A 24,446-nucleotide genomic window follows, 5' to 3' on the forward strand; every position below is an offset into this window, starting at 1 on the left:
AATCAGTGTGAGGCCCCAGGCGGTGGGGGGAGGGCCATCATGGCGCCCTCAGCCACCTGCTGCTAAGCGTGTGCGCCTTCAGCCCCTGGGTCCCCTCCGCCCCAACCTCTGTTTCCACATCTAGAGTGGAGAGAAATAACAGCACTGTCTCCACAAGCCACAGGAGAACTTCTGGAGCCCACAGCGAGCCCCCAGAGCTCACCCTGGCCCTTGAAGATGAAGCTCCTCCGGCCGCGCTGCCAGGTCATGTGCTCGAAGCCCAGGAGACTGGTGTCCACTCGTAGGCTCTCACCCCGCTTCCACACGCGGTACACGTCGCTCGGGCACATCTTGGACACAAGGGGCACTGAAGGGGGTACAGAAGTCACTAGGGTTCTTTCCCAAAGGCCCCCCCACCCCAGGCCCCTGGGAGCTGAGCAGTGCCCACTCACCCCAGCTGGTGAACTCCCACTTCATTTCCACGTAGAAATCGGGGGCCTGAGACAGACCAGAGTGCTTGTCAGGGCCCTGCCTGGTGCTGGGAGCCAGTGGTCCCGGGGAGCTCCTTGTCTGCAGCCCTTCTTCTGGAAGACTGTCCTTCAGCAAGTCCTGATGACTGCCATGGCCCTGCTACACTCCCACCACAACTAAACTACAACTAAACCCCACCCAGCAAACGGTGGGCCAAGTGGAGCCCTAAAGAGGTCTTCAAATAATCAGGCTCTTCGCATCTGGAGGCCTGGGGGCCCGTCTCAACCTGGCCACTAGCCTGCTAGGGAGCCCTGGGGGGACTCCTGCCTGCTCAGGGTCCCAGAGTCCTCATCTGTAAAGGGGGCACCACAGGCCCCCTGTGGGCCTGCCCCTGGAGTCGGGGGCAGGAAGTAGTGTTCTCTCCCAGCTGCCCCCCTCCGTGTGCTTTGAGAAGGGTGGACAGGTATTCCAGGGACCCAGGTCACATCTCCGGAGTTAGATGAAATCCTCCCTCCAGAAAATCTGCATTCACGAGGAGACTCATTGTCTAAAGCTCTGTCGAGATTTCTGGCACTGGGGGACCCTCAATGCTGGCAAAGGCTTTCCTCCCAATGGGCCCGCTCTCCTCCATGTAGGCCTTCACTCCTCTCTTTCCTACGTGACCCTGGGCTGGGGTCAAAAGAAAGAGGCCTCACTGACAGTGTCAAGAAAGCATGCTGCACAGGCTGGGTGCCCTTCCAAGGCCAGGCCTGGCATGGGTGACCAGGGTGACCCCCACACAGCCTACCATGGCCCCCTGCCATGGCACTCCACCCCTCTTACTGGCCACACCTCTGTGCCCTGCTGTACCTGGCGGAGTTTGTTGAGCAATTCCGGAATGCCAGCTAGCCTCTGTGTGGCCCTCTGGTAGTCCCGATACTGGAGCACCAGCTGCACCATCTCAGGGTCCCCAGTGCTGACTGCCTCCTGCAGGACTGGGGGCACCAGGCTGCTGAGGGGCACTCTATCGATGTCCCCAGGCCTGGCCACTCACAAACCCCACTGCTAGCCTCAGGGGAGCCCCTCTGCCCTCTGCAGTACCTGCCCAGCCCTGGCAGCTCTCTTTGCCCACATTGGCATTGTGTCGAAGGAGGACTCTCACAGACTCCAGGTTCCCCAAGGACACAGCCAGCTCCAGGGGGGTGCGTCCCCGGGGGTCCTCCTGTTCAATGTCGTGCTGAAGCAAATGGGGCAGTTAAGGAGAGGAAGAGGCAAGAAGACCACTGGGCTGAACATGGTTGGGAGTCACTGGGGGAAATAAGTAAGGCAGACAGGCGGTGGAAATGGCAGAGAGTGACCTGGCTGTCCCTGCAGGGATGGGGAGGGGGCTGGTGGGAAGGGCCTGTCCACCTCTCCTGCGCTCTGCTAGCGTCAGAGCTGGGGGCCCGGTGGTGCGGCCTGGTCAGGCTGAGGTGGAGCTGCGATGTCAAGAGTTTGGACCAGCCTGGGGACTAGGACCGGGCGGCTTGTTCTCAGCCCGGCTCAAGGGTGGTACGGCGCGAAATCAGGGGCTGGATGCAGCCCCTGTGAAGTGGGCAGCTGGGAGCCAAGGCCAAAGGCTCAGGCGCAAGGGGGCAGGTCACCTAGGCTTAGGATCCGGCAGGGAAGGATGCGCACCGAAGCGGCTGCGGCGCCGAGCAGGTGTGGGAGGCCTCTCGGATAGAGGCCACAGCTTTGGGTGAGGGGTCCGGAGGACGTCCCTGGTGCCCGGCGGCACTCACCTGGCGGCTGTGCAGCGCGGCCTCCAGTTCGCGGTGCCGGTTCGCCCAGACGAGCCGGTGCAGCGGGAAGGTGGGGCCCGGGCCGGCCATGCTGGGCCTCAACGCCGCATCCCGGGCGGGCGTGGCGGGGGTGCCCCGGTCCCGCCTCGGTTTGGGGCCTGCCGCGGCCCGCTCGCCTCCAGTCCGCGCAGCGCTGGAGCGGTGCCCACCGCAGCCCGGGAGCCCCCGCGCCCCCGCTGCAGTCGCTGCGGCGGCGGCGACGGCGGCAGCGCAGGCGGCGGCGCAGGCGGCAGGCAGGGCGGGCCGGGAGGGCGGGGCTGCGTGGGGGCGTGTGCCACGAGCCCCCTCGCCTCCCGCAGTCATGGCAACCGCAACCAGGCCTGCGCGCGCTGAGGGTGGGCGTGGGGCGCTGCCCCCCCCGCCGTGGCAATCACGCGCCCCAGGGCAGAAGCTAGGACCGCGTCTCCGCTAGGCCTCGGCCGGACAAGGGTCGGCTGGGGGCGGTCCAGAGGGCGGGACCTGACTACAGCTCCGTCCGCGGCCTGCAGGGGGCGCCTCAGGACCAGCGCAGACCCCTCCTTGAGGCGGTCCAGCCGGGGAAGGAGGGGGTCCCGGGGCGGGGTTGCTTGGCGAGGGGCGGGGACTGGGCTCCCGGGACGTGCGCGGGCGTGTGCGCCTGCGTGCGCGCAGCGGGCCGCCGTTTTGGTGGTCCTGGGTTTCTCTGTTTCCTCAGCAGTCCTGCCCATCCCTCGGTGTTCCTACCCGAGGCCCCTCGGGTACGACTGTGCCTGTGTGTGCGGGTGAGATGATAGGAGCTGGCTCCCCTCCCCGTCACTTCCGAGATGCCTGGCCAGCATAGCATGAAGTACCCTCCCTCCCCGGGGACCTGGGTCAGTGTCTGGTGGTGGCCGCACCACAGGGCTGGGCCCAGCCATGCAGGGATGCGGCCCCCCTGGGCCCTGGAGTCAGGGACCAGAGTTGGGGAGTGAGGGGAGGTTGCCTGGCTAGCTCTAAGCCTTTCCTGGTGGAGGAGTCCACCGTAAAGGGCTTTCACCCACCGCGTGGATCCCTTTTGCAGAGGCTGCACTTTGCTGTCAGTGTCAGGAAAGGAAGCAGACTTTCGAAATCAGGGCCGGCCTCTCCTCCCACGCCGGAACCGGGTGGTGTGCAGGCCTCCCAGGCTGAGCACTGGCGTTGTTGCCCTGGCCTTGGCCTGGGGTCTGGTCCTGGTTTTGTTGGGTGATGAAGCAGCCACCAGGCTTGGCCAAGGCTGACCCTCTGGGCTCATATTTGCCAAATGACCAGTTTGATCTAGAAGTTTTGAAATGAGTCTCTGGGCTGGGAGGCTGGTTGTCCTTTTCACCCTGCCCTCTCATTGTGGCCAGGTAATGCCTGTGCTATCTGGGATCTCTTGGCCACCCCACCCTGTGGTGTTATCAGGGCATTGTAATATCCTTGGGTCTAATAGCAGCTCAAAGGCCTCTGCATATCCACAGCTCTATAGCCAGGCCCTGCTGGCTGCCACTGAGGCAGCGGTTGCTAGCCTCCACATGTCTTAAAGGGGGCCACCCCTTCCCCAAGTCCTCTTCAATCCCCATCTAACAGGACTCTCAGGCCCAGCCTCTCCTGATTTCTACAGTTGTGAACACAACTCCCCACTGGCCTTAGATTTCTAATTCCATTGTCTTCTCAACCCTTTTCCAGGGGCTCTCCGCCTCCCCAGAGCTCCAAGTCCAGCTTCTCCCTGGTTGAAAGCCTGTCTGTTCCCACCATCAACTCTGATGCCACCTCCATGACCCATTTCACTTCCCTTGGGACATATCTGTGCCCAGTGTCCCATGCTATCCCATCAGCATGTCCAAAACCAGATCTGGCCACATTCACCCCGTTTCCCTCAGGCTCCGTTCTGCTCTTTGGCTGTTGTGATTCTGAATATTACCACAGACTTCCCCAGGTGCCATCTTGGACTCCCACCTCTCTCTTATCCCCAAGTCCCGCCCTTTCCTGGTGGGCTTTGTTCTTCCCATCTGGCCTCTTTGCATCTCTTCCTCTACCACCACCGTCATTATGACATCTTTTCCCTGGACAGAAGCAGTGGCCCTTAAGCTGTCTCCCTGCCTCCTGTCCTCCACCTCCCTCCACACATTCTGCACATAGTAATCAGCAACTTGTTCTACAGCCAGCTCTCAGCCCGTCCGGAGCCTTCAAGGACCTCCCCAGAGCCTATCCAAGTTCAGACTCCATGTCCACTCCCATCTTCATTCTGCAGTCACTAAGTGAGCACTGGGCTCTGGGCCAAGTTGAGCCTGGCATTCCGGGACTCCCAGGTCTGGCTCCTTCCCACAGTGCTCCTGCCAACCTGAGCCACTCCTGACTGCCTGGCCCGTCCCTGCATCAGAAACATCCCCACTTCCCCACCCCAATGCTGGAGGCCCAGTTCGAAGGCCTTTTCCTCCAAGACTCCTTAGCCTCCACCCCCAGCAGCCTTCCTTCTCCACCTGCCATACTGTGCTTTGGCTGCAGGCCCGTCCTGCCCAGCAGGGCCCTAAATGGGGTCGCAATGGACGCCACCCACAGGGGCCTATAGGGCAGGGATGAGAGAAAAAGGAAGTTGACCAGAGTCTCCGGGTTTGAGAGGCCTGACCTGGGCAATCCCTCAGGCGTAACAGCCTCCTACTGGGGGTGCACAGAGGAGAAGCCAGAGCCAGAGACGGCCAAGGGCCCAGAGGCTCGCCGTGGTCCTAAAGGCAGAGGAGCTGGTCTGACTGTCCATGGCGGTGTCCTCTTGTGCCTGGCGAGCCAGGGTGCTCAGTCCAAACGTGATACCAAGCACCAAACTGAAGGCACCTCCTCCTGCTTCCCTGGGCAGTGGGCAGAAGATTCCTCTGCCCCCACCCCCTGGGTGGAAGAGCCGGTGGAGGGGGGAAAGGGAGATTGGGAGCCCCCCACCCCACCCTGGAGAGGACCTGGGCCTGGGCAGGTTGGCCCTAGATGCCTGCTGTGGTGGTGGAGGGGAGCTGGTGCCACCAAGACCCTCTCCCCTCAGGCCCCAGCCCAACAGTGGCTGAAAATGGTCACTGGGCACAAAAGAGTCTGACACAGCCAAGGAGTCAGGCACCATTTTTTTATAAAAACGCATAGTCTCATTTTTCACTCTTTAAAATCACATTCAAAAATCGGCAAAGAAACGCCCCGGGGAGTGAGTAGATGGGAGGGGAGGGCACACCAACCCAGCCCCAGGGGGAGAGGGTGTGACACCACACACGGCAGCGCGACTGGCACGAGGGGGCATGCGGTGGGCGAGGTGGCACCCTGTGGGTGGTGGCACTGACAGGACGTGGGGCTGGGGGCTAGACAGCCCGAGGGGCACACTGACTGGCCTGGAGTGGCGAGGGCTGACCCCACTGGCCCATCTCACTGTGCTGCCCGGCCCACCCAGACTGGTCTCTGGAGTCCTGGGCAGACAAGGCCTCGCCCGGTCCAGGAGCATGGGGAACCTCAGGGCAGGCTAGGCCAGTGTGGCACAACCCAAAGTTGCCTTTCTGTGGTCTCTGAGCCCGGGTGCTTGGGTGGGAGGAAGAAGGGGGCTGCAGTGAGGGCAGCAGCACCTGCTGCCAACGTCACCCTCCTGGCCGAGCCCTACAGTGTCCAGGGAAGGTGGGAATGGAGGCAGCTAGTGACACAGGGACTCTTCCCGAGTGAGGGCGCAGGAACCCAAGTCACCGTGGGAGGCCCTGGAGTCAGGGAGACAATGGGCTCCTCCACCAACTGGCTGGAGGCGGGACAGTGCAGGGTTATGTCCCTGTCACAGGAGGGGTTGTGGTGGGAAAATTCGGGTACTATTCCCATGCTGTGGCCTCCCTTGCGGTGAGGGATGCTGGGCCACCCAGCTGTGCCACGGGCACAGAGCACAGCCCATGGGGCCTGAGGTGGCACCATCCCCGGGAAGGGGCGGGGGGCTGCTGCTCTCCCCCTACAGGAAGACACTGGGAGCGGATGACCCCTGGGGGGTCAGGACTGAGGGTGGCTGGACAGTGGCTAGGTTGGTGGCAGCAGGAGCCAAGGCAAGCGGGCCCCTCCCTGGGGGCTGGGGCCACAGGAAATCACAATAATTACAAAATAAAACCTTTTCCGCTTTGCGGGAAAACAAATAATAAAAATTCGACAAAATAAATTAGAGGTTTATAAAAGGCGGGCGGGCGGGCAGGGGGTCAGAGGCCGTTGGCGCTGCCGCGCTGGACCAGCGGCACCTTGCTGAGCTCCACCACCGGCGAGCGTGCCTTGTTCTTCATCTTGGGCACCCGCTGCACCAGCTGCTGGGCCTCGCGGTACGCGTCCCGCAGCTCCTTCTTCCACTGCACCAGCTCCGGGTCGCTCTGTACATGCCGTGGGGTCTGTCAGGTGGGGCCTGGGTGCCCCGAAAGCCACTCCGTCCCCGCAGCGCCCCTGCCCGCTGGTCCCCCAGGCCCCCCACTCACGTCGCACTGCAGGACGAACTGTTTACCGCCTCGGATCTTGAGAAGGAGGCACTTGCGCTCCTTGATCTGTGTCTCCTCCACCGACTGGATCTCCTCCATGGTCAGCAGGCTCTGCTGCAGGGCGGGAGGGACGGGCAGGGGCAGTGAGGACGCAGGACGGGATCGGCCGGCTGGCCCCCTGCCCCACACCCAGGGCCCAGCCCCCTCCTTACCGGGGCCTCGCCCTCGCCCCGCCACTCGAGCCGGTTGGGGAACAGGTAGAAGTACCGCCGCTGCCACTGGGTCAGGAAGGGGTTGCCCATCTTGGACATGTAGCCATGCATGATGCAGTCCTTGCCCAGGGCGTAGTCTAGCGCAAGAAAGCGAGAGAGGCCCCGCCTGGGGTTTGAATCGTGGTTCGGCTGCTCTCTGGCTGTGACCCTGGCCGGGTTGCTGGAACCCAAGCCCGTGCCTCATTGCTGAAGCGGGCGGTGGACGCCCGCAGCAGCCAAGGACGCTCACCTTCCTCATGGCCCAGCTGCTTGTTTTTGGTTTTCTTGCGGGTCTCCAGCCGATCCGTCTCAGCGTTGATGGTGTCAAAGACGGTCTCTGCCACCTCCTGCTGCCACCGCTCGGAGATGGTGAGGGGGAAGTTACGGTAGAGCTCCTGGTCACTGTCCAGTAACTGCATCGTGGGAAGGGGCAGGGACATTCAGCACCACAGGCCTGTACAGACCCAGGGCCCCCGGCGGGGTGGTCTGGTCCAACCCCCACCTCCCCTAGGAACATTTGGGGAGGAGGAGCCTGAGGCCCAGCGGCTGGTAGGGCTGGTGCAGGGTCTCAAAGAGGCAGAGAAGGGACAAGCATACCCCCCGGGCTGGGCTCAGAGCTCAGGTCGGGGAGGCCAGGCAAGGCCCAGTACCTTGATTCCTTTTGTGTCCTCCTCATCAAAGGAGCCAATGTCAAAGGCATCGGCGGCGTTCACCTCCCCTCGTGGGGGGATCAGCGGGGGAGGGTACTGTGGCAGAACGGGGGGGCTGGGCATCAGCACAGGGCCAGGGCTGCAGGGTGCCCCACCAGCCCTGGTCCCCACTGTTACCTTCTGCAAGAAGACCATCTGCCAGTCCAGGGAGCGGAAGAAGGGGCTCTCCTTCACCTCCTGGGCCCTGTGGGGAGAGGCAGGTCATCCAGGCTGTAGCTAAGTCTGGGCCGTGGGGCAGTGGCCCAAGCTAACTCCCGCTTTAGCCACTTTCTGGCTCTGCGACCTTGGCCAAGTTCTTTAAACCTGAGCTCAGTTTCCTCATCTCTAAAATGGGGAGAACAGTAATTCCCATGTCGTAGGGCTGTTGCGAGTTTTAACACTGTAAACCTTACAACATCGTGCCTGGCACTTAGTAAATGTTTAATGAATATAAAAAGCTTCTGTCATCATCATTATCATCACCATATTTGTTATAAGGGCCCCTCCGGAAGCCAGTCTCCAGCCGGCTCCAATAGCTGCACTCGGGACACTGGACGGGGCTCGCTGTGAGTTCCTCAAAAGAGGCTGGGACCATGGAGGGGGTTCCAGTGATCGTCCTCAGGGGGGCACAGGCAGAGACCTGGACACCGCAACACGCCCAAGGGCCCAGGGCCTGGCTGGGAGGCAAGGCCTGGGACAGTGGCCCTGGTCCCAGGCACTCACCCTCGGCCCAGGCAGCCTAGTCTCCGGCTGACATCCCTCTGCAGTAGCCCCTCCAACAAGGACCGGAGCTCAGGGGAGAAGGAGTCAGGCAGTTCCACGGCCTGTAGGAAGGAGTGAGATGTTGGCAGGGGCCAAGGAAGGGGCCCCTGGTCCCACCACAGCTCTGGGGCTCCTGAGGCTGCTTGGGGTGGTCGAAAGGGGGAGGCTGGCCCCCAGCAGTGGGAGACACAGGGCCCAGCTTCCTAAGTCACCCCGACAGGCATGTTTGCTCTGACTACACTGGGAGTGGGAGCCTATGGGGCAGGAGGCCAGAGTGGGGATGAGCTCCTTGCTGATTGGTGAGAACCAAGAGTCCGTGACCCTGATACCCGCAGGAGTCCCCAGCCCCACTGTGGCTCCCCATGGACTCCACCCAGCATCCCTGGGCTGGAACCCTACACTTACCATTGTCAATGTCATACGGTCAATCTCATGCTTGTCTTTGGTCTTGTGCTGCCGGAAGGGGCTGTGCCTAGGTGAGAGAGGCCAAGGTCAGAGGACAGGAATAGGGAAACGGAGGCAGGCCGCATGGGTGATCCTTGTTCAAAGCCAGGGATGGTGCCACTCCTAATGCCCAGGCAGCTGCGGGCTCCTCCCCGAGTCTCCAACCTAGACCGGGAAAAAGCTGCTTTATCCTGTCTTACCGGCCCTCCTGGGACAGCCACTCACCCCCGCAGCAGCTTGAAGAGCATGCAGCCCAGGGAGAACCAGTCGGCACTGCTGTCATAGGCCACACCCTTCTGCAGAACCTCAGGGGCCATGTACCCGTGGGTGCCCCTGTGGAAGCAAGGAGGCCGTGAGCAGGTTTGGCAGAGGGTTTTGCAAGGCAGGGTGGGGGCTGAGGCACTCACACGCTGGCGTGGGGCTTCTTCTTGGAGAAGTCGCAGGCCAGGCCCAGGTCCGAGATGCGCACGTGGCCGTGCTCGTCCAGCAGGATATTGGCCGGCTGTGGAGGAAGCCCAGTGAGCTGCCCCCCGCGGTGGCTCAGGACAGGGCCTAGTCAGGCATGATGCCAGCTGGGTCGCTGCCTTCACTCCAGAGGGTTACGGGTGTCCAGGGACAAGGTCCCAGGGGATGTTGTCCCCCCACCCCCACCCCAATCACAACCTGAATCCAGAAAATGGCTGTGTGGGAGGGAGAGTGCAGTGGGAACCGGCTGGCCCTGCCCCGGGAACACCACTCCCAGGGGCCCGGCGGGCCAGGTGTACTGAGAGGAGGTACAGGCCCTCGGCAGCTCACCTTCAGGTCCCTGTAGACAACGAAGCGGTTGTGCATGTGCTCCAGGCCCAGAATGATCTCGGCAGCGTAGAAGCGCATGTCGGCCTCGGAGAAGACCCCGTGCTGGGACAGGTGGTAGTGCAGGTCCCCACCTAAGGGAGGCAGCCCCGTGGGGGAGCTTAGCCCCCTGCTCCTGTCCCCGCCTCCAGCCCCATGGTCCACCTGGGGCCAGGCCACACTCACCGTTCATGAGATCGAGGATGAAGCTAAGCTTGTCCGGCGTGTGGAATGCGTACGACATGCAGACGATGAATGGACAGTCCTGGGAAGGGACAGAGGAGAGGTCAGCAGAGGCTGCCCAATGTTCCAGGGCCAGAGGCTGCTCCGGTGGCCGGCCCACCTGCCCAGCTCACCCCGGTGCTGACAAGGGACAGCATGATGCGCTCGTTGAGGGCCAGGGTCTCCCCCTGTTTCATCTTGATGCGCTTCTTGTCCAGACACTTCATGGCGTACCTGGGGGAGGTCAGTCAGTCAGTCCATAGGCACCTGCAGTGCAGAGCCCAGGGCTGCTCTGGGGCCCAGGGTTGGGGGCAGGGGAGTCCCCAGGGGCCTTTAGGGGAAGACTAGACACCACAGCAAACTTCTGACACACTGAGACAGAAAGAGGGCAGGAGAAAGTGCTGGCGGGTTGGGGGTTCTGGGGGTGGGGTGTAATGGCACAAGCAAAGGTGGGAGCAGTGAGAGTGGTGTGAAGCGAAAGGTGGCACACGGCCCTTTGCAGAGAACTGCCCATTCAGGACCCAGCCACCTGGCTCCTGGGTCCCTGATTCCATCACAGTTCTCCCATGGACGCCCATGCCTTCAAAGCACCCCACCCAGCGCCAGCTAAGCAGGTGCTCACATCTTGCCCGTGTCGGCCTTCCGGCACCCATAGACCTCGCCAAAGCCCCCTCGTCCGATGATGCGGTGCACGCTGAAGTCGTTCATGGTCAGCTGCGGGGCAGCAACAAGTGGGGTCACTGCAGGCAGCCTGGGCCTCTTACCTAGGGCCATCCTCACCCCATGCTTACGTGCCTTGGGCCACCCCTACGGGGATCCTGGCACTGATCCCACAGCCACCTCAGCGAGGACTGAAGGCAGACTCTCCTGACCTCCCCAGCCCTGGCCAAGCCCAGGGCCAGCTCCCCGGGGAGCAGCAGCAGGGAGCCCAGCTCCCATGCCCACCCAGCCCACTCACATGGATGTTGAGCTCCACGTTCTTCCATTGGCAGAATCGTGTGAATTTATCACTGTAAGAGGAGAACCGGGGCTCAGATGAGCCTTAGGAAGTAAGTGGAATGATGCCGGGCGGAGTCTGCCCGACCCCACCGCCCTTCCCTGGGGTCCCAAGCCTCAGTGTCCTCTTCTGGGACTGCCCAGGAGTAGTGCCATCCTGAGCTGGGACCCTTCCCTGAACGCCCGCCCGAGTGGGGCCTGGCCACTGGTCTTTGGGTTCCTGCTGAAATCAGATAAGCTTGGAGAGCTGATCTTCCAGGCTGACCTACACTTCCTGCTAAGATGTCCTTGACAATGCTCGTCTTGTCCCTGCTTGCATACCTCCAGGGACACAGCGTTCACTCCCTGTGAAGCTCCCACTCCATGGCTAGGGAGCTGGAACGCTAAGAAAGCTGTTTCTTCCATCAAGCTGAAATCTGCTTACAACTCCCACCCAACCAGGTGGGCTCTGGCCATGAGGGCCGGGAGAAGGGGCAGTGTGTCCTCTTGTGCCCGCCCCTACCACCACCCTGATGCTTCTAGGCCCAGGTGGGCCCAGCAAGATGCTAGACAGTCCATGGGGGGGAAAGGCACACAGGAGGTCCCTTGTGCCCTGGGATAGGCTTGGAGTTGCCCGGTGCTCAGAAGGGGGCGCAAAAGTGTAAAGGAGGGGCTGGCCAGGCCTGCCTAACCTCTCAGGAGTCCCTGCCTGAGGTGTAGACAGGCCCAGGCGTCCCCTGCCCGGGGCCTAACCCAGGCTGGCTGCTCTCCTCCATGCCATCCGCACCCCTCCCCAGGACGGCCTCTGCCTCCCCCCGCCGCCTTTCCTGCATGCACCCTGCTCTCACCTCTCGATGAATTTCTGGAACACATCCCCTCGGAGGTTTTGACAAATCTCTTCGATGTACGGCTAAGGGAGGAAGGTAGGGGTTGGTGACTCCTTGACCTGGGCCGAAGGCGACCCCGGCCGGGCCGGGAAACAGTGGGGAGTAAGCTCAGCACGCACCTGGAAGAGATCCGGAGGCACCTGCCTCTTCATCAGGTGGCCCTGGACATGCTCGGTGGCACTTTTCGAGAAGGGCTGGGGAAGACAGAGGTGGCTGTGAACTCCCCGCAGGGGCCCGTCCTCCCGTCCCTATGCCCAGGTCACTCTGGGCTGGCAGGCGGGTCTGGGGCACGCACGTGTGAGCAGGCCAGCAGTTCCTTCATGATGTAGGTGTCGAAGATCTCCTTGCTGCAGGTCTCACGCTCCTCCTCCGTCTCCAGCTTCTCGTATTTCTTGATCTAGAGGATGAGATCCCCACAGGTAACCTTCCGCCCAGCAGGGGCCGGAGGCACCAATGCCAGGCATCTTGTAGATTCAACAGAAGCAGCCCCAACCTCCTCCCCTTTCTCCGGGCAGAGCAGGGGCCGACCTAACCTCCTCGTAGAACTCCACCAAGGGCTTGGCCTCCTCCAAGTGTTTCAGGCAGAAGTCTCGGAAGAGCAGGTACCCTGAAAGCAAGCGTCGGGTTGCACTGAACCACACCCCCAGAGGCCTTGTCATCATGGTGGGTGGTGTGGGCTTGGGGCTCCCTGGGCAGAACTGGCCAAGGAGGTGGCAGAGGTGGTCTCTGACCCAGGCGGGGGCTGGGCATGGTGGCCTCACAGGCTGCCACCAACTGAAGATTCTTGAATTCAAGGTCAAAGGCGCCCAGTTTCTACCCCTGCCGGAACCTGCTACCTCAGATGGTGGCTGGAAAGTGACGGTAGAGGCCTGGGGCCGACTCTGGGACCAGGCCCCCTACCCTCTCACTGCAGTCTGGGGCCTGCATCTCCTCTGAGAGGGTGACACCCCACCAAGCAGGATGTGCAGGTAGTGAGCTCCACCTGGGCCAGGCCAGAGCTGCAGCACAGGGGAGGAAAGCAGCCTCCAAGGGGGCCATGCCCCTCTCCCTGGGCCGTACAGCCTCCCCACCCTCTGGCTGATTCTCACAGCAGCCCTGAGAAATGGTCCAGTGGGGAAACCGGTGAGGCCTGCCGGGTAGGCAGTATGTGGCAGGAATGAGAACTTGGGTCCTATACCCAATGGCAGGACCTGGCAAGGGCAGGCCGGGGCGTGGGGCCTCAAAGGGCATGGGCTATTGGGAAAGGGAAGAAGTGAGACGGGCTGTGGGAAGGGCTCACAGGACACCCCAGATAGGCCAGGCCTCACCCCTCCCAGGGAGTAGAGGCCTGAGGCCTGGCCCCAGAGCAGCCCTGGAGGGCAAAGCAGAAGTAAGGCCGGCCCCCGAGCCCTCCAGCCCTACCTGGGTGACCAGTTTGTGTTGGGTGGCTTTCTGTGCCTCTTTAGGGGTGCCTGGGCACCTCTGCCAGAGCTCGCAGCCATCACTGCTAGTAAAGCAGGCCCGGCCCTTCAATATTGTGCCTTTGAGTAACTAGTGACCAGGACTTCCCAGTGGGAAAGGGGCTTTCACTGGCACTGTGTCACCTGGCCCTCCAACAGGCCTGAGTCCTAGTTCCCAGGAGTGGGGCTCCTGAGTCTTAGTTCCCAGGTGAGTTCACCAGCAGGCTCAGAGAGGTAAAGCAACATGCCCAAAGTCACACAGCACAGGCAAGGGGAGACCCAAGCTGTGTGCTTCCTGATACACTAACCCCCCAAACCTGATCCCACCAGGCCAGGCCACTCCCGCTTCAGAGCTGAGCTCCTGTTCTCTGTAAGGCCAAATTGAGCCCAAATCAGACGGTGTGTGTTGCTGGAGCCTGCTTCCCTGAGACCCACCCCAACCCTGCCCTATGGGACAGGTCTCCACTCTAAGACAACAGGCACCAGGCACCGGAGGAGGAGGAATGGAGGACCAGGCCTGCCCAGAGCAGGTTGCTCACAAAGAGGGCCTGTGGGGGTAGAGGTGGGGGTGGGCCGACCACAGCACCACAGCACCACAGCACGGCAGGCGCCACAGGAAGGGCCCCGCCCCTTCCTGTCAGTTCTACCAACGGCCCAGAGCAGCTGTGCCTGCGCCAAGGGGAAGCTGCAACTGACAAAAACAAAAACCCCAAAGGAGGAACTTCCCCGGCGGCCCTGGAAGAAGACTGCTGGGCCACCACCCCCTTCACAGGGCAACCCGGGCTGGGCCAACAGCCAGGGGCTAGGAGGCACAACGGGTCACAGCCCTGCTGCCACTCAGGGGCTTGCTGGCTGCCCTGCCCCAGTGGAAGGGAGGCCAAACCTCCTGGGCGCCAGCTGGGGTGGGGGCAGGAAGATGGCCTCAGGGTCCTCCTGTCCCCATGCCCCAGGCCTGGGCAGCTGGACACGTGGTGGGAACTGGCAGCACCCCCACTGTACTCACCCAGCTTCTGGGAGAAGATCTTCTCAAAGGTCACTTCGCCCCGGTCCTCCAGATACTTCTGCATGACACTGCGGATGCTGAAAGACAGAGGGGCCACAGTGACCCGGACCCCGTCAGGCCTCCTGTCCCAGAGTCCAGAGTGGGGGGGGGACTCACTGCTGGCGGGTGTCACTGCTCCCTGAAGGAAGGAAAACCTTCCCATAGGTCAGGTCCATACCAGAAGGACCTGAGGGAGCCAAGAGCCAGGGTGGCCAGCAGGTGGCTGCTCGGAAGTTTGGTCCTAGCGCTGCCTTGTGCTGGCTTTAGGAACTTGGCCAAACGTCAAAGCCAGGCCTTACCCACCAGCGGATGATGGATAACCGAAACGTGGCCTGTCCTTACAATGGAATACTGCTCGACCATACAATGGAATGCAGCAGTGACACGTATATATATGTCACAATACGATGAACCCTGAGAGCATTCTGCTAAGAGAAAAAAGATGTCACCGAAGGCCACACATTATGTGACTCCATTTATATGAAATGTCGAGAAAAGGCACATCTTCGGAGACAGAAAGCAGATTAGTGGCTGCCAGGGGCTGGGGGAGGAAAGGGGAGTGACTGCTAATGGATATGGGGTTTCTTTTTGGGGTGATGAAAATGTTCTGGAATTAGGTAGTGGTGAAGGTTGCACAACATAGTGAATGTACTAAAACCCACTGTACTGTACACTTTAAAATGATGGATTTTACGCTATATGAATTCCATCTCAATTTTTAAAAAACAGTTTAAAATAAAAAGTGCCAAGCCTCAGTTCCTGTGCTCTTGATACCCGCCCCTGGTCTGCTGGCAGGGCAGCAGGAGAGGGGTTGGTCACTCTGACACACAGGCCCAACTCCATGCTCCCGCCCGTCTATCTCACCCCCAACACCAAGTGCTGTCTGGGAAAGCGACACCGGGCTATCCTTCATGCCTCAGCCCCTCTCCTGGGCCACCTGCCGGCCTGCCTGTCATAACAGCCAGCTGTTGGTCACGTCTGGCTCTCACTAGCCCGGAATCCTAAGGAACATACTTAGCTGCCCATCCTGCGGGCCACGCTGGGCAGTCACCCCTGAGCCCATGCAATGCTCATATGGCCTTTAGGTATGTGGGGCCACCAGCAGGCCACTGATGAAGAGACTGCAGCTGGAAAACTTGGATTGGCAAGTCCGGGCTCTGTGCCCTGTGCGCCCTCTCGAAGCCCAGCGTGGGGCCTTGGTCACCGGTGCCTGCTGCACCCCTGTCCTCCAGGCAGGCCCTCCCAGGGCACAAGTCCCGGGTCTATGACATTAGACGAGAGTGTGACAAGGCCTGAGTGGGACCCAGTCAGTTCCAGGAGCCTCGGGAAGGGAAGTGTTCTGGGCCACTGGGAGAGGCTGTGTGGAGAAGCGGAACTTCACTGGGTTCCTCAAGGGCAAACAGAATGTCAGCAGGTGGTGAGGCCCAGGGCAGGTGGGTGGACGTGGGGACAGGCAGGGGAAGGCCTGGCCAGGAATGCGCAAGAAGCCATGGGGCAGAGAGGAGGCTGGGCAGAGGGAACTCAGGAAGCTCGGGCCAGGGCGTGGAGTGAGTGGATAGACTGCTGCAGCACCCAGTGGGAGCGGTCCAGGTATCTGACGACACTGGACCAGGAAGGAGGGAAAGAAACAGGGTGGGTAGGAGAAGACTTGGGCCGCCAGATGGTCGGAGGAAGAGTTGACAAGGCCAGATGGAAGGCAAGCCAAGCCTGCAAAGTTTCGAGGCTTTGGGCTCTGTCAGAGCAGGGCCTGGAGAGAAGGCTCCAGGCAGGGCCAGCAGGGCCGGTGGACCCTGCCCAGCCTCTGGGTCTGGACGCGAAGGAAGGGGACTCCGGCCCTTTTCCGCTCAGCAATTTCCTTCTGAGATTGTCTGGGTGGAAGCCCAGGTCCTCACCCGTGCTCAAGCCACAGAAGAGAAGACGGGAGCACGCACAGCTGCCATAAGCACAATCCTGAAGCCGAGCCCTCCTCCTCCCTCTCCACCCTCGGATGCTGGGAGACATCCTCCGAAAACTGTCCCCAACAGGAAGAAGGGTGCTGATGACCAGGACTGCCCTCCTGTGTCCTCATCCTGTGACTCCAGCTGACAAGAGTCCCAGCTGAGGGCCAGTGGCCCCTCATTACCACCTCAGGGCAGGTTCCTTCTGGGAAAGCGAGGACACCCTCTACAACCAGCACGCAAACCCTTCCATCCTGGGGCCACACACCAGCCGGTGACCACCGTGAAGGACACATCTCCCGGGCCCTATGTGGCTCACAGGGACTCAGCGGGGAGGCCAGATGCCAAGTCCCACCCAGTGTGCTTCAATCATAGCAGGAGCTTGAAAAATCTGTGAAACTAAGACACGGCCCTGTCTTGGGGCCTGAGGCTAGAGACGGGAGCCCAGGAGACTGTGGGGCACAGTCTACGCTGAGCTCTTACAGCTCCCAGCTCTGCGAGGGACAGCTTGGGACCTCCTGTTCAGGCATCGGGACAAGCTGGGGTGTGCTGGGGCAGAGCACAGTGGGAACGGCCCAGTCGGAGGCAGCAAAGGCTCAGCAGGGCGGCAAGAGCAGGTGGCCGAGAGTTAGGGGCACAGAGCCCGGGAACCTGCCAAAGGCCAGGTGCCTGGACTTCTCCCATGAGGGGGACCAGGAAGGCGGGGCCCTCACCAGCCCTTGGCTCAGCACTGGGATCTCAGCATCTGCACCCCATTCCTATGGGAGGGGGTGAGAAAAAGCTATTGAGGGAAGACATATCACAAAACGTCCATCCTACATGGAGGTGGACGGTCAGATGGTGGTGAGGTGTGGTCAGGTGGAATGTCCAGACAGGTAATGCAGATGGCAGGCAGAGCGACTCCAACCTGTCCGAGATGACCCTACCATGTTCCCTGCAACGGTCACTGAGCCCCAAACCCACTTCCTGGGAACCAGCAAGACTGGCGCCAGCTCAGCAAAGGCGACCCAATGGGAGTGCCCACCGGGAGGCAGGGAACAGCACCACCACTTCCTGCCACGTGACTCGGGGGCCTGCAGAACAGCAGAGAACTGGACACGCCAAGGTCCCCGCTGGGAAACGCGCTGAGAGGGCCTGCCCACCACAGAGAACAGGCTGCAGGCGGCAGAGCCTTTCCCTGCCCGGTGGCTCTGCTGTGGCCTCAGCCCAGGGACAGCAGAAGGCGGACTGGCTCTGAGCTGCCTCAGCAGCCAGACCCCCCCCAGAAGCCTGCATGGGACGGCCGCAGCATTCTTCCAAGCCCACAGCACTTCACTTTCTTCCTTAAAAAGAAAAAAAAATGTTTTCTAAATAAATAAACACCCCCCACCCCAACCAAACACAAGGTCAGGCTTGAGCAGCGCCCTTGAAGGGATGGCCCCCAAAGTGGCAGCATTAGGGTTTCCTGTCCATTCCCATGGGACTGGTGGCCGAGGGAGCTGGCAGGTCAGAAAAACGTATCATGGGAGATGCTCCTGCCAGAGTGGCAAGTATAGCCTGGCACGGGAGGTAGTGGTGGCCTCCTGGGCTGAGTCACCTCCATCTCCAACACCCGCTCCCTGATACTGGTGGAGTCTGAAGTGGCGGGGAGCCCAGAGCAGCATTCCTGCCCCCACCCAGGTCAATAACCCCAATATCCAGGAGCACGTGGCTCCCAGACCAATTCTAGGTTGTCAAGGGAGCCAAGTGCCTGCATCTTCCTTGCCAGAAGGACCCTAAGGCTCCAGTCCCTCTGCAGAAGGGCCTCGGGGCAGCCTCTGCTCATGGTTGGAGGGGCGCTCAGGCCTGCATTCCAAATGGCTCTCCCCACCTTCCTCTCCGGAGACCAGGCCAAGTCACTAACTTTAATGTCCAGTTTCCTCATTTGTAAAATGAGGATGTCAACAAAATGCTGAATTGTCACCACGGCGCTGGCCATTTAAAAAGCCTGAGACGACAAAGCAGAAGGAGAGCTCTCCTAAGATGCCAGTCTCACTGTGAGGGCGTCGGCTTACGTCCCCCTCCTAGATGGGGAGCCCTCCTGCCAGGATTCCACAGTCTGTACCTCCTTCTAGAATGTGACTATAAGCTACACAGTTTTGTTTGGTTCTCTTCCACACCTGCCATGTTCCCGGGAGTGGGGCCTGTGGCCAGGCGGCCTCCTGACAGGTGAGCCCTGACCAGGGCCAGGCCCAGCAGCACTGCCTGAGCCAGGCGAGTGGCTGCAATGCCACTCTGCCCACAGACCAGCCTCACGCATTCACGCTTCTCAACCTGGGGGCCCCGGTGGGCAGAGCCCCATACCTGCCCTGCCAAAGGCAGGAGGCCTGCCCCACTATGGCAGGAAGCTGCCCAGCCCCACCGCCTGGCACTGCCACCGGCAACCATGGCTGTTCACACTGGCTCCAGCTGCTCCGAGGAGCAGGCCCAGCCTGACCCGGTGGGGGTGGGGGGTGCATTTCCTCCCTCTCAGCCCAGAGTGCAGGTTGGGGGTGACAGGACAGCAGGCAGGGAGAGGACTGCAGGTACCTTCCGGCACCACGTGGTTCAGCGGAAAAGCAAAGTCTCTCGCGCTGTGGAGCAGTGTGGTCTGGCGGGCTGGTCTGGGCCCTCCCAGATGATTCTCACTCAGGGTTACAGACAGTATATGTGGACAGAGAGGGACTGCAGGGGTCAGAGGCAAACACACTCATTTTGATGGTGTGGAAACCAAGGCTAGAAGGAGCTGAGCAGCTCACCCAGAGTCCCACACGAGTTAGTGACAAGAAAAGGTCCAACCTCCCTGATAAAGGGCCTCCCACCAGGTAGGGGTCTCCCCCTTAACCTCTGTGGAAGAGCAGGATCTCAGGGAACCCCAGCTTGTGCCCCGGCTGCCTTCCCCTCCACCCGCCAGTGGCCGAAGGCAGCAGGTGACAGCTCTCCTGGGAGCCCATCAAGCTGTGGGAAGCTTTGGCTGGCACTTGGCAGGCCAGGGGCCATGTCCCTGTGCCTGTGTGATAGGGATGTTAGAAACATGAAATCCTAGGTGGCACAGGGGCTACAGGTCCGATGCAGCCATGCCGGAAATGCCACGCTCTGGGACGTGACAGTTAACAATCCAGTGGAGCGGAGGCTGTGGTCGCAGCTAAGGCACTCTTTTGTGGCATTTCCAGGAAACCTGGCACTGAGGTGGCAGTGGTAGGAGGAAGTCCCCTGGGTCTTCTTATTAATATTTCTCAATGACTCTCCCTGGGGCTGACAATGTCCTCAGAGCTCAAGGATAGGGCCACAAACCAAATGGGAAAGACCAACCCAAACAGCCAACTCCGGAGCCAGCCCTGGCTGGGCAGGAGAAAATGATACCCACCGGGCACCGCACACACAAGGCCACCACCAAGAATGCCCGCAGCCACCCAGGTTCCCAGTGGCACGGGGGCCACGAAGTGGCTCCTTGTAGGATCTACAGGAAGAAGCACTCTGGGGGCCTTGTCACATGTCATGGCTTCTATATGAATATGACACAAGCACAACACCTGGCAATTTACTGCCATCGTGTTAGAACACACCAAGATCAAACTTCCAGGGCTCACAATTCCCAGGAGGGGCTGTCCCCCACCCCAGACTTAGGATGGCTCCCAGAGTCAGAGAACAGAGCTGCTAATGCGTTAACGCCAGGAAACCCACTCTGAAACCCCACTCTTCTGCCTGTGTAGACGCTACCCTTCGTGGTAAGCAGTGATGCGTAGAGAGCATGTTATTGTGTGAGAAAAAAGCTGCCGCCCAACACCTACCTCATTTTTAGTTTCTCTTGTTTGAAACAGCTTAGTGGTTAACTTGAGTGTAACACTGTCTTTCTTATGTGACCAATGAAGGACATGGGGCCCCTCAGGGCCCCAGGAGCTTGGGGAAGGACCACAGGAAGACAGGGCAGGTGTGATGGAGGCTGTGCGTTCCCCAAAGACTCTCTCAGCTCGTGGCTTCTGTTTGTTCCCAGGCAGGTGCATCATATCCTGGAAGCCCCAGCCACATACACACAACCCGAGCTCTCTGGGCCCCAAGAGCTCCGAACCTCTGCAAAGCTGACCTGGGCGCCTGCCGGGGATGGGGAGGAAATGCAGGCTGCAGAAGTGTGCCTACAGCTGACATCACGGGGAATTTACTACTAGGAATTGATCGTGCATTAATAGGACACATTATTCCTGGATTGGGGTTGACAGAGCCCAGGTTCCCCTGCACAGATTCCAGTCTGTGATGTTCACGTTTGCGCGCTCAAATCCCTCAGTAAACGGGCGGGCGAGCAACTTCACGACAAAAATGTGAAACCCAGTGCTCAGGAAAACAGAACAGATGAGAAAAGATGTCCCAGAGACCCATTCCTGGGGAATGCAGGCGCTTCAAAGGCCCAGAGGGAATGACTGTTGACAAGATCATCTTGTTTTCAGAGGCAGGAGCGGGAGGACGACGCTACTGGAGTAGAAAGTTCTGGGTCCGGGAGAAAGGCTGGTGATGAAGAAGTGGAGGGAGGAGGAAGGGAAGAAATGTTCCCCTACACCCCTTCCCCCCGCAAATAAGGGCAGGAAGCCCTGGAGGCAAAGAGTTAACAGGAACGAAGGAGCAGCAGAGGAAGAGTGGCGGTCTGGGAGACTGGGAAGCCAGCAGAGGGCAGGAAGAAGGAAATCCATGGTGGGGGAGGGACCAGGAAAGAGCCAAGAAAATGGGAGGCTGCAAGAGGCACCAGGCTCCAACAATCTGCTGCTGGGGCTGCCACTGTCACTGGGGACGGCAGGGGCACCTCCTGGGACCGCCCAAGCCGGCTCCTTAGCCGGGAGCCCAGAGATTAATTACATGAGGCCTCCATGGTCATATTAAGCAAATGACGATGATTCCAGGACTGCTGCTGCTGGAAAGGGGAACAGCAGCTCCTTCGGGGAGAGGCACAGAACACAGACCCTGAGAGGTCCCTGTTGAAGGGGCAGCCCTCTCGGTTTACCGATATGGAAACTGAGGCAGTCTCAGCCAGGAGAAAGGACGTGCCTGGGTCCCACGTGAGCTGGCATAGGGGCAGGGTTAGAAGCCGAGTCTCCTGTCTTTCAGCTACATAACGCTGCTTCCTTCCTTGAGGTAGAGAAATGGGTCTGTTTCCTCAGATTCTATAGGGTGACAGAAGGGGAGGCCCCTGTGCCAACTCAACGTGGCCCTGTGCCCAACAGCTCCCTTCCCCAGCCCTGAGGAGTCAGAGCTGTGATGCCAGCCCCAGCGCCTGGCCAAGCCACAGCCCGGGCACCGGCCGAAGGGAGGCTGCCAAGATGGACCACCCCAAGGTGGAAGCAACTCCAAACGGCACCTTGTCATGGACAAACCACAGCCTTTCTCCCAGACCCTGACCTGGTGGGTGAGGAGATGTGACCCCCAGGTGTGGAGCTGCCTCCTCCTGGCATTAGCACTGCCAGGGCAGCCTAGTTCTGTCCCAGCCAACGAGGAGGAGGCTGGGCCTTGTGAACTAGGACAGCTGACAGTGCTGGGGACTGCCCTTGCTGCCAAGCTACCGCCCTGGACCCATGGTTCCCCAGACAAGGGTGCCAGCTGGCACATTCCACAAAACGTGGACAGATGAGCGCAGAGGTGTGGAGGGGTGTGCCGAGGACGTGAAGCGCAGCGGGAGACAGCACCTGGGAGTCCAGGGACCCGAGTCCAAATTCCAGTTCCACCCGTGACCAAGTCTCCCTCTCTGAGCCTCAGTCGCCCCAATTATTAAATGGGAAAATACCACCTGCTGCGCCCACAGTTGTGAAAAGGATAAATGAACTCTAAAAGCACTTTGCAAACTGCAAAGTGCCAAGCAAACCTAAGATACAGTCATAATGACCTCCAAGGGCAGGTGGCCTCTGACCACTGGCTGTGCGAAGCATACAGCAAAGGCTGGTGTGTCTTCCGATGCAGGAGGCCTGGACTCCTAGGGGCAGCCCAGACCTGCTGCCCAGAGCAGCCCTGGCCCTCCCCTGGCCTTAGCTCACCAACCACGGTCTTTGCTTAGAGCCTCTAGTCCATCTCACAGATGTGGGTAATTGCCAGATGGTGACCTTACACAAGAACCCATAACACCTGGCTCTCAGCCCAGGTGTTCCCCTAAACTAACAGCCTACCTGGTTTCAGGCATCACACAGTCCTGACAGTGCTTGAGCAACTCTACATGCAAGGCATGGCCTTGTTTGGTTTTGGGATCAACTGAGATGACAGGTGTCAAAATAAGTAATAAATTATTATAATTTCCACCATCATTCCTATCACTACCATCACTACCACGGATAGTAAAGGGGACAGGAAAAGAGGAACATCTCGTTTCTCGGGGTGCCAACACCTGCAGAGCCGGCCCAAGGCGGGGCCCCATCAGGAGCAATGCATTCTGGGGAGAGATTACCCAAACGCAGAGAGTTCCAGAAAAGGCCCCGCCTCACCCTTTTGCAGAACTCCAACCTGCAGGAGAGTCTCGAGGGCTTGGCCACCAAGGAGAGCCGTTACAAGCCCCAGAGGCTGACTCCCCCGTTTCCTCCCTCGTGGCTTTGTCATTTCTGAACTCGTTTTTGTTCTAACTGTCACTGCTCCCTGGACAGCCCCCAGCCGACAGTCAGTCTGGTTCCTGTTTTGAGAAATCTGATTGCAAATGTCTTAGAAAAAAAAGGGCCCTAACGGCCTTTTCAAAATGCAGATCAATTTTCCTCTCCCAGGCCTAGTGTTCAGTCAATCTGAAACCCAGTGAACAGGCCCCAGGGAGGACGACGACATGGCACCCCTCGCAGCTGTGGGTCTCGCTTCAAAGACTCAGGACACCACATAGCCACAATCTTCTTTCACACCATCCACATTTCACAGATGAGAATACCGAGGCCCAGAAATGGGAAGGGACTTGCCCAAAGTCACATGATAAGACCATAACAGCTAGGACAGGCCCAGGCTCCAGGGCTGGCCGGCAACCAGCACGCTAACTCTCAGGCAGGTATGGAGGAGTTGCTGGGACTGGCCTCACCACGTGACACAAAGAATCATGGTGGGCACAGGGCTCTCGTAGATATGGCACGGCCAGGCCCTGGCTCGGGCCAGAGTGGTGGGCCCGATGCAGACCTAGAAGCCGGAAGCCCTGATCTGGCCGCTGGGCACCGCCCTGGATTACCTGGAACACTGGGCAGGCCACTCATCTCTGGGGCTTCAGCTTCTCTGGGGACAAAATCATACCTGTCCTACCTGCCCATGGGTGGCCTCGAGGCTCAAACGATGGGAAAATACTTTAGAAACCATAAAACGCTGGATAAGCCTGAGCTCTAGTCCGCATCCTGTATACTTCAGCACCTACACCCTGCATGCACAGTTTAAACTTCCCAAGCAGGTGAACGACATCGGTTGTCTCACAGAGAGGTGGCAGCTGTGGTCCAGCTGCTACAGTGGTGCTAGGATGTCCCCCAGCAAATGGCACCCATAGGGCAGCATATGTAGGGCACGCCAGAGGAAGAACATGAGGAGAGACTGACAGCGGGTGTCTCCCCCCCTGGGAGGGGCACACACCACACCCTGCTCCCCACCACCTCCCCAGCCACCAAAGCACTCTCATACGCCACCCCAAGTCAGTGACCCACCAGAGGGTGGAGAAGACTTGTTGTCTCCCCCAAACCTCACACAGTGTCGACCAGAAGAGCCAGGGCGGGGAGGTGGGGGGGGGGGCAGCAAAAGCATGAGCGATATAGGCAGGCCAGGTAGACGCTGGGAGCCAGAGGAGTGGACCCCATGGGGACGGTGGAGGAGACCAGGGGTTGGTCGCCCGATGCAGGGGGAACGGGGCCCCTGGGGGAGAAGGCAGAGATGAGGGCCCCGCCGAGTGCCTGAAGAGAAAGGGGGGCTGAGCGAGCGGGTCAGGGGGCAGTGAGCTGGGTGGGGAGCCAGTGGGACTGGAAAGCCTTCGCGCTGGGGTGCTCCGGGTTCAGGAGCACAGGGCCTGGCGCGTGGGGCTCAGGTCAGCGCTGCGGGACCCGGAGCGGCGGCTGGGGCTGAAGGGTCAACCGGGCAGTGCCCCGGCGGTCCGGGGCTGCGGGGTCGGGGCCGGGCGCTCGGGACGCCCGACAGGCAGCGGGGCCAAGGGGCCGGCGGCCGCCTCACCTGGGCTCGGGCAGCAGGATCTTCTTGCTGGCGCGCGCGGCCGGCGTGGCCTTGCTCTTCTCCATGGCCATCAGGTAGCTCACGTCGGCCAGCACCGCCTCCAGGTCCGCCATCTTGGCGGCGGCAGCGGCCTCTCC

At 60.5% G+C, this 24,446-nt stretch overlaps 2 protein-coding genes across 3 annotated transcripts in view; both read right to left on the reverse strand.

The window, feature by feature from the left end:
- Window positions 1-2,519, reverse strand: part of ANKRD13D (ankyrin repeat domain 13D) — an 11,296-nt gene extending 8,777 nt beyond the window's left edge. The window contains exons 1-5 of one of the 2 annotated variants that reach the window (XM_019645103.1): window positions 2,211-2,519; window positions 1,531-1,666; window positions 1,300-1,424; window positions 432-477; window positions 203-346 (exon numbers count right to left, since the gene is read on the reverse strand). In XM_019645103.1, coding sequence (XP_019500648.1) covers window positions 203-346; window positions 432-477; window positions 1,300-1,424; window positions 1,531-1,666; window positions 2,211-2,300 — 541 coding nt within the window. In that variant the 5' untranslated portion in view covers window positions 2,301-2,519. Of the gene's footprint in view, window positions 1-202; window positions 347-431; window positions 478-1,299; window positions 1,425-1,530; window positions 1,667-2,210 lie in introns of those variants that run through there. The other variant, XM_019645104.1, reaches the window with a different exon arrangement.
- A 2,801-nt stretch (window positions 2,520-5,320) lies between these two features.
- Window positions 5,321-24,440, reverse strand: GRK2 (G protein-coupled receptor kinase 2). Its single transcript, XM_019645550.1, has 21 exons — window positions 24,310-24,440; window positions 14,192-14,268; window positions 12,283-12,356; window positions 12,045-12,146; window positions 11,869-11,943; window positions 11,711-11,772; window positions 10,846-10,897; window positions 10,510-10,601; window positions 10,022-10,121; window positions 9,852-9,930; window positions 9,630-9,760; window positions 9,242-9,336; window positions 9,060-9,167; window positions 8,796-8,862; window positions 8,352-8,452; window positions 7,767-7,833; window positions 7,590-7,685; window positions 7,190-7,352; window positions 6,901-7,037; window positions 6,689-6,802; window positions 5,321-6,586 (listed from the first exon to the last, which is right to left on the reverse strand). Exons 1-21 carry the CDS (start codon window positions 24,420-24,422, stop codon window positions 6,422-6,424), a joined length of 2,070 nt encoding a protein of 689 aa, XP_019501095.1. The 5' UTR covers window positions 24,423-24,440; the 3' UTR covers window positions 5,321-6,421.
- Window positions 24,441-24,446: the final 6 nt, after the last annotated feature.

This window comes from Hipposideros armiger, unplaced genomic scaffold, assembly GCF_001890085.2.
Source record: "Hipposideros armiger isolate ML-2016 unplaced genomic scaffold, ASM189008v1 scaffold_93, whole genome shotgun sequence".
Taxonomy (NCBI): Eukaryota; Metazoa; Chordata; class Mammalia; order Chiroptera; family Hipposideridae; genus Hipposideros; species Hipposideros armiger.

Bases quoted from the DNA above. Each gene is read 5' to 3' on its own strand.
- GRK2 (XM_019645550.1), bottom strand. From the start codon at position 24,422: ATGGCGGACCTGGAGGCGGTGCTGGCCGACGTGAGCTACCTGATGGCC. The intron at 9,337-9,629 runs GTGAGCTGCCGA...CTTCCTCCACAG, and splicing joins TTGTCTACAGGGACCTGAAG to CCGGCCAATATCCTGCTGGA. The intron at 9,168-9,241 runs GTGAGTGCCTCA...TTGCTTCCACAG, and splicing joins AAGAAGCCCCACGCCAGCGT to GGGCACCCACGGGTACATGG.